Source organism: Vanessa cardui, chromosome 30, assembly GCF_905220365.1.
Source record: "Vanessa cardui chromosome 30, ilVanCard2.1, whole genome shotgun sequence".
Taxonomy (NCBI): Eukaryota; Metazoa; Arthropoda; class Insecta; order Lepidoptera; family Nymphalidae; genus Vanessa; species Vanessa cardui.
In genome coordinates, this window is record NC_061152.1 from 5178283 (window position 1) to 5186318 (window position 8036).

An 8036-nucleotide genomic window follows, 5' to 3' on the forward strand; every position below is an offset into this window, starting at 1 on the left:
AACATTATCTTGGGTGTGGGTTAAGTGAGACGGAGGAACTGAGAACAAGCAGTATTGAAAAATTGTAGATATAGGTAGGTAGGTTGATCGCTGAGGTGGCATTTGTAGTTGTGTTATTACTTAGTTTGATAAGACTGTACGTTTTATCGGTACTAGGCGAGGTTATTTCTTTTGTACGACTTCACCTTGGTTACTTGTTTACATTATTTGTATTCAGCAATGTAATATGTCGTAAAACGTTTTATATTACATTAAAAACTTTCTTGTTGATACTTTTTAATAAAATAATTATTGCATTTTCGCATGTTCATATGGATAGCATATAAATTTTTAAGTGGGTTTCGTCAATGTTGTGTAATAGTGTTATTAATTACGTGTTAAGTATTACAGAAGTATATAACTAATTATGTAGTGTTTATACCGTGAAATATAAGCCATTTTTTTTAAATTTAATTTTATGATTGTCTAATTAGAATCGAATCCAATACCCTAAATGTTATGTAGTTATATTATAATGACTTAAGATATATATAATATTTTGATTTAAATTCTTGTTAAATTACATTTTAATGAAAATAAATACAGATATTTTTTTATTATTACTTAATATGACATTTTTTGTCTCAAAAAAATACGGTAATTAATTAATATGCTTCAGTGCTTTTGAATTATAATAATAAGACGTTAGTGTTTAGTCACAGTTAATTGTTTTGAGATATTATTTGTTTTGTAATGTCAATATAATTAAAACTATAGCGTATAGATAAAATTCTTATCATACGTTCAAAAAATATTATTAATTAAACATAACGTTTTATGAGAAGTACAATGAATACAATTATTGTCAATACAAACAAAATTACCTATATATATATTTATAAATAATTTATCATTTTCAATACTGGCAACACTAAAACAGAAAAATAAATTATAATTAAAAAAAAGATTGGTAGCTTGAAAATCCTTTAAAACAATTTGCAAATTAATTTGTTACTGGTCTGTTTACCCTTCCGTCACAATTTTGATATATTCTGTATATTCAATCCCCTAAAAAGATAATTTTTACTGATAATGGTATCATCATTCACAAGGGCTGTCATTGGAATAACTACCATTGTACCCGTATAATAGGTGTTAAAATTAACTGATTGATGCTAATTCATTGTTTAAAAATCAATATTTTGTGAAATGGAAGTCGAGAGGGCAAGATCGATACAATGATACCTAGCAGTAGATAGCGAGGTAATTATTAATATTACTTTAGTACGATAAAAGTGCCCTTGGCTAACCAAATTTACACATAGATCTGCACTGCTCCTTACGATCGTAAATTATCAAGTGAAGCAATATATTATACAATAATATATTTTAACTAGCTGCCCATCCCGGCTTCGCACGGTTTTACATGAGTTTATTTTTTTTTATATTTTTAACAATTATCGTTCTATTTCAAGTTGTTTACACAAAAACGTCAATAAATTATATATGTACCTGAACCTTCCTCAGGAACTCTTTCTGTCTTTCAGTGAAAACGGCATGAAAATCCATTCAGTAGTTTTGGAGTTTACCCCTACGAGGATAATTAAAAAAAAGAAGCTAAAACTAAACCCTTACCAAATTAAATCTATTCAGCGGTTTAAGCGTAAAGAGGTAACAGATTGAGTTACTTTCACATTTATAATATTAATATATATTGCGACATAGTGATAAGGGTACTCTTATTAAATAATACTATCAAGAAAAGTGAGTATGACATCTGTTGACTTGGAGGCAAGATATACCTACGTAAAAAAAAGTTAAGTTTTATGGTCTTTTTTTATCTTACAATTTTTGTCCCGCCAAGGTGCTTAAACTGCCTAACATTGCTTTTACCTTGTTACTTGGTTACCACCAAATTTGGTTTGGGCTTTGTGCAAGGCTGCCTCGGTAGGTACCACCCACTCGTCAAGTATTCTACTGCTAAACAACAGTACGGAGTATTGTTGTGTTTCGGTTTGAAGGGTGAGTGAGCCAGTGTAACTACGCACAAGGGACATAGCATCTTAGTTCCTAAGGTTGGTGGCGCAATGATGATGTAAGGTATCGTTAATATTTCTTACAGCGTGTCATTGTCTATGGGTTATGGTGACCAATTATCATCAGGTGGCCCATATGCCAACCATGCCCATACCCGCCAACCTATTCCATAAAAAAAATATAATATTGTATAGCGTATTAATATTACGTAATTTTTACCGGTTTGCGCGGCCAATCTCAGAGACCAGTAACTAAGTGCACCAGTGTGTGAAACTCTGATGCACTCAAGTAATCTGATGCAATACAAATTCGACACGATTGGAAAGAGAACACGGCAGGAGCAACCAACAGCTCTAGCACTTCTATCAAATCCTCGTTGGTGAGACTTTTCTATAGAATAATCCAAAAACTTTCTATCTATCGGTCTAAACTTGCTAATCCCAGAACCTCGGTATGTGTAACATTGTTTCTAGCTACTAGACTTGAATTATTCCATATTATCTCCTAACCCTACGGGTCATTGACTCAGCATAAGGTATAGTACTCCATTGATTTGATACAGGTTGTTAAATAATTATTAGGTAATTTTTGAACTATGTCCAATTGCATTTTATGAGATTGAAGCAAACTCCATCTAGTACGACTTTAATGTAAATTCGAATAAAAAACTGCCTTTATAAATTACTACGTAAACAGTCTTCTTACTCAAAACAACTGATAATCTAGTCTCTTTCATTTTGTATGTTCAATTTTTATTCAGTCGTATTCAGTTGACTACCTTTTAAGATATTTAATATACCCAGTAGCTATTCAGTGAAAATGCTAATCTTAAGCTGTTCAACCAACGAAGAAATTTGTTATATTTAGGGTTCTTATCGAAAAATAAATAATAAAGAATATAGAAAAGCGAGATCCTCCTAGGGCAACGGCCGCTGATTAGATGTAGCCTGGCTTGTTATATGCTCAGGCAAATCCAGGCAAACTATGTATCATAAGTTCCAAGCATACCTGACTATTATAGATGTAGAAGGATTTGTTGTCTATGGTAAATCTTATTTGTGCAACTACATACGGTACTGTAATAGTTGTTATGGTTTTATTTAAGGTAATAAAAAGGACTGTTTTCGACCCTTCTCGAGAATTTTAAAGATTCTATTTTTTTAATGCTATCAAACTTATACAGACAACAATAATCGATGTAACTAAATGATGATTGTAAAATTGATCTGGATTTTTTTTCAGTCAGAAAACTATTACTATTTTTAACATATAAATGTTAAAAATAGTAATAGTTTTCTGACTGAATTTAATAAAAACTAATCGAAAATGTATTACTTACCTAAAATATATTGTATTATTTATTAAATAATAATTGAACTTACTCATTAGTTAAAAAAATATAATAAGATTAAGGAGGATTAAAATACTGGAATCCAAGTCCGATTATTAAGCATATATGTTAAAAAAATTCAGTGTCAATACTGTCAAAATTCGATTTGAAATAAACATAGGCTTATTTTATTGTTATTAATTCTATCAACAAAAGTGTCGAGGATAATATTATTAGGCTTATTTTAATTAATAAGTTGATCTAATCAATCTATTAAATCTTCTCGTACATAAACTATACTTAGCATATAAAATATGCAGTATCACGTAAACTTTTAGTTACTTATATTACAATAAAAGTATAAAAAAGTTGAAAACATGAGTCGATGTGATTTTAAAATCGTTCTTTTGGGTAGTGAACACGTCGGAAAGACTAGTTTAGTGTTAAGATTTGTTAATTGTAGGTTTAATTCTGGCACCCCATACCAAAACGTAAGTTAAATATCATATTTTAAATACTTTTAAGAGTCGCGATTATCTCACGTCTTTGTGTAAAAATTCATTGACCTCTGTTTTATTTTTCGACCTTTAATATTCTAGACTTGTTTATTTTTTTATTTAGCTTATATAGTGGACTCACCGTACAAATATTTGCAAATTATATGCTTTTTTATTTGATAAAATTCGTAAACTTTTTAGGCTGAATGTGAATACTTATGCAAAAAAAAAAACTATTTTTTTTCTTTTAGACCATTGGCGCAGCGTTCTGTGCCAAACAGATGCAGTCTAATGATAAAGAATTCAATGTTGGTATTTGGGATACAGCAGGCAGTGAAAGGTAATTAAAAAACATAACAATCTTTAAGAAAATAATTTTATTTTAGCCCCATCTAGGTATTGATCTCCTGCTTAATGATTGAAGGAACAGCCATTAAAAAGAGGACTACTTAAATTTATAAAGTAATGTGACATTTGCATAAATAAACCACATAAAAAAAAAACTTCATAGACTAGTTACTAATAATGATAAATAATTAATTTAAAATTTGCATGTTATATAGTACTATGAAACAGCAGTAGTACTGTTAGTACTAGTACAGTTAGCATAGTTGATCAGGTTTGAAGGGTGAGTGAGTATAACAGGCACTACTGAGTAATTACTGAGTTTCTTGCTGGTTATTCAATTTAGAATCTGCATTCCTAACCAATGATAGCTTCACTCAATATAGTTGTTAAATGATGATTCAAAAGTGTTAAAACCTTCTTGAATAAAGTTTATTTTGATTCTGATTGAACAAAGGACATAACATCTTAGAGCTATGGGTGGTGATGATCACTTACCATTCGGTGGCCCCTTTTCTTCACCACCTATATGTAAAAAGAAAAAGTAGTGCACACAACCACAAAAAAAAATGGCCTTATGGCTTGGCACATTCTAAGGTGTTATAAGGCGTTTCTCTATCAAATAATTTTACATAGTAAAAATCCTAGAGCACATAATTACAATAGATTAACTTATATATTTCAGATATGAAGCTATGACACGCATGTACTACAGGGGGGCACACGCAGCCATTATCTGTTACGAACCTTCATCGCAAGCATCCTGGACCAGGCTGCGTCACTGGCTGCAAGAACTGAGAACAGTCGAAGAGGTAGCTATATTCTTGCTGTCAGAGGCAGTAGATGATCTAGTAACACTCAGTATTTTTTATTGTCCTTTTGAACAATATATTTTATAAGACTTTTTATGCAAGTAGCAAAAAAATAATAGAAAAGAGTTTCTTTTGATAATGGTATATGAACATGGTATAAAACGATTTGGTCTTTGCCTTTAATTTTTTTTAAATTTATGATTACAGAAAAGCGCCCATTATCTGTTAATTAGGGGTTGATTATCGAAAAATCGATTAATCGGATATAGACTGGTAATAAAAAAAACGATTACATGTAGAATAGATTTTATTAAGTATAACAAACATATTTCTACAATAAACATCTCGATCAGAGTAAGTGGCAACACCATCAGGCCTTAACAAAAATACAAAGTAAAACTATTTGGTTTTAATTCGGATAAATGGCGATTCGTTTCACCGGCGTTCGGATAATCGGCGTTCTACTGTAATACGCTATTTGTCAATAGGAAAAATAAAGTGTCAATTATTGTAATCAGTATAGATAATGACTTTAATAATGGCTATTTACTAACCAAAGTTGAAAATAATACTTCATTCATTCAAAAATCCATAAATGCTTTTTTTATAACGTTTGTCACGTGACACAAGTTGATTAAGTCACTTGCTTGTTAACCTCGTTTGCCTATCGTTTGTGGATTATATGTACCACAGATTACAATACAGGCAAGTGACGTCACTGTCCCTATTCACGTCACGTCATATTAAATAGCCTATTTATTTATTAACAAAATAAATTAATAAATAAATCCTTTTAACATTCCAGGACTGTAAGGTATATCTGTGTGGTACGAAGAAGGATCTCATCGATGATGGATTAGTTCAGCGTGAAGTACCAGAAGACATAATAGCGACATACTCCCAGGGCTTAAGTGGACACTATCTGACGTCAAGCAAAACCGGGGAGAATGTTGGTATGTTGTATCATTAGTCATTCATTATCATTACACAGCTTAAAATAGAGTCTTACCGCTGTCTGTCCCTATGTATGCTTAGATCATTAATACACAACGGATTTTGATCTGTTTTTTTTAATAGATAGAGTGATTCCGGAGGAAGGTTTTTGTATATAATATATGCGCAATATATTTATTTTATTTTTATTTATTTAACTCTTTATTGCACACCAAATATACATAAAGACACAAAATATATTTTTCAAACAAAATTGGCCAAGCAAAAGGCGGTCTTATGGCTTATAAGCCATTTCTTCCAGACAACCTTTGGGTTAGAAGGATAATGTGTATGCAAGACGGCAATATGGGGGTGCGGTAAAAACTTACATTATGGAATAATAACAAATACAACTCAATAAATATAGCAAATACAATATTAAATATACGCATTATCCTTCTAACCCAAAGGTTGTCTGGAAGAAATGGCTTATAAGCCAAGAAATAAAGTAAAGCTTACAATTTTTGAAGTTACTAGTGTGATGTCGTAAATAAACTAATTCTGTAGTATATTTAGTATCAGTATTGCACCCGTGCGAAGCCGGGCCGGGTCGGTAGTTCATAGCATAATACTTCATATTCTAAGCTGTCTTATCAACCGACTTCAAAAAGGAGGAGGTTATCAATTCGTCTGTATTTTTTTTATGTTTGTTACCTCATATACTTTCTCTGGGTGAACCGATTTTGAATTTTTTTTTTTTCGACTTTTAAGTAGTCTGATATTTTTCATTTTATTTTACTCAGGAGGACACTAAAAAATATGTTGAATACGCAATTATTATAATTACTTTTTAGTGCATATTCATTTGTTTTAAAATATTGTATTGTTTGAAGACGGTTTTTCTTTTTGTTAAAATTTTTATTTATTTGTCTGGTCAGTTGCAAGCTTTGACTTGATTTGACTTTTGACTGCCTGTGTGTATCTTCGCGATGAACTCCAAAACTACTGAACGGATTTTCTTGCGGTTTTCACAAATAGAAAGAGGGATTAATAAGGAAGTTTTAGTTATATAATTTGTTAAGGTTTTCGTGTAAATTGAAATAGAACGAAAATTGTTAAACATGTCGGAAAAAAGCAACAATTTTTTTTAAATAAAAGGCAATAATAGAAAAATCATTAATTAATTTTTATCTAACAATTTATTAATTAATATTTTTCAGACGAACTCTTCCAGAAGATAGTAGACGATTGTGCAGCAGATTTAAGAGTTATGAAGGATGTTGAAGAGGCAAGAGTACACTTACAGAAAGAGGAAAATAATAAAAATAAGAATTACTGTTACTGCTGATAAATAACATATATTTGTATATATAAATACTGGAGAGTGTTAGACTGTCTGGTAACAATAACGAATATACCAACAATAGTTGGAGTGAGCCAGTGTAACGATGTACATTTCAACGGTATTAGCACCATGACTGACTGAAATTACATTTATCAAAATAATGGTTTTATTTAATCATTCATAAGTAGATTATTTAACAATTTTTTTTATTATAAAGAAGAAGAAGTTCTCAGTGAGAAGTTTTGCTTCTTTGAAATAATTAATAGTGATAATAGTGTATGTAACGCTTATTTTGTTACCTCAAATATCAGTTCCAGTTGTATGTTACATTAAGAAATTTATATTTTTAATATTGTAAACATGAAAGTAACGCTGTTTGTCTGTCGCTTTTTCTCGACCAAACCTTTTAACCAAATTTGATGAAATTTGCTATGAAGCAAACTCGATATACAAGAAAGGACATAGGCTTTTGCCAAACACCTTAAAACGGCTGCTAGTTTTATATATTAACTAATCTTAATAACAAAAGTTGTCAGGGTATTGTATTTCTTACAATGGTTAATCGCTTACCACATGACTCAATTGCTAGCCTGCCTTCCTATAAATTGACATATCGAATAATGACACGATTCTCTAATAAATCTATCGTAACTGAATCTTTTTTATGGCTTCGGTTGGCGGACTGGCACATCTACACTAATATTATAAAGAGGAAAACTTTGTTTGTTTGGTTGTAATGAATAGGCTCAAAAACTGCT

At 30.7% G+C, this 8036-nt stretch overlaps 1 protein-coding gene across 1 annotated transcript; it reads left to right on the top strand.

The window, feature by feature from the left end:
* Window positions 1-3472: 3472 nt before the first annotated feature.
* Window positions 3473-7548, top strand: LOC124542203 (ras-related protein Rab-24-like). The gene is made up of 5 exons (XM_047120148.1): window positions 3473-3837; window positions 4095-4183; window positions 4874-5000; window positions 5806-5953; window positions 7154-7548. The coding sequence occupies exons 1-5, from the start codon at window positions 3724-3726 to the stop codon at window positions 7279-7281; spliced, it is 606 nt and encodes a 201-aa protein (XP_046976104.1). The 5' UTR covers window positions 3473-3723; the 3' UTR covers window positions 7282-7548.
* Window positions 7549-8036: the final 488 nt, after the last annotated feature.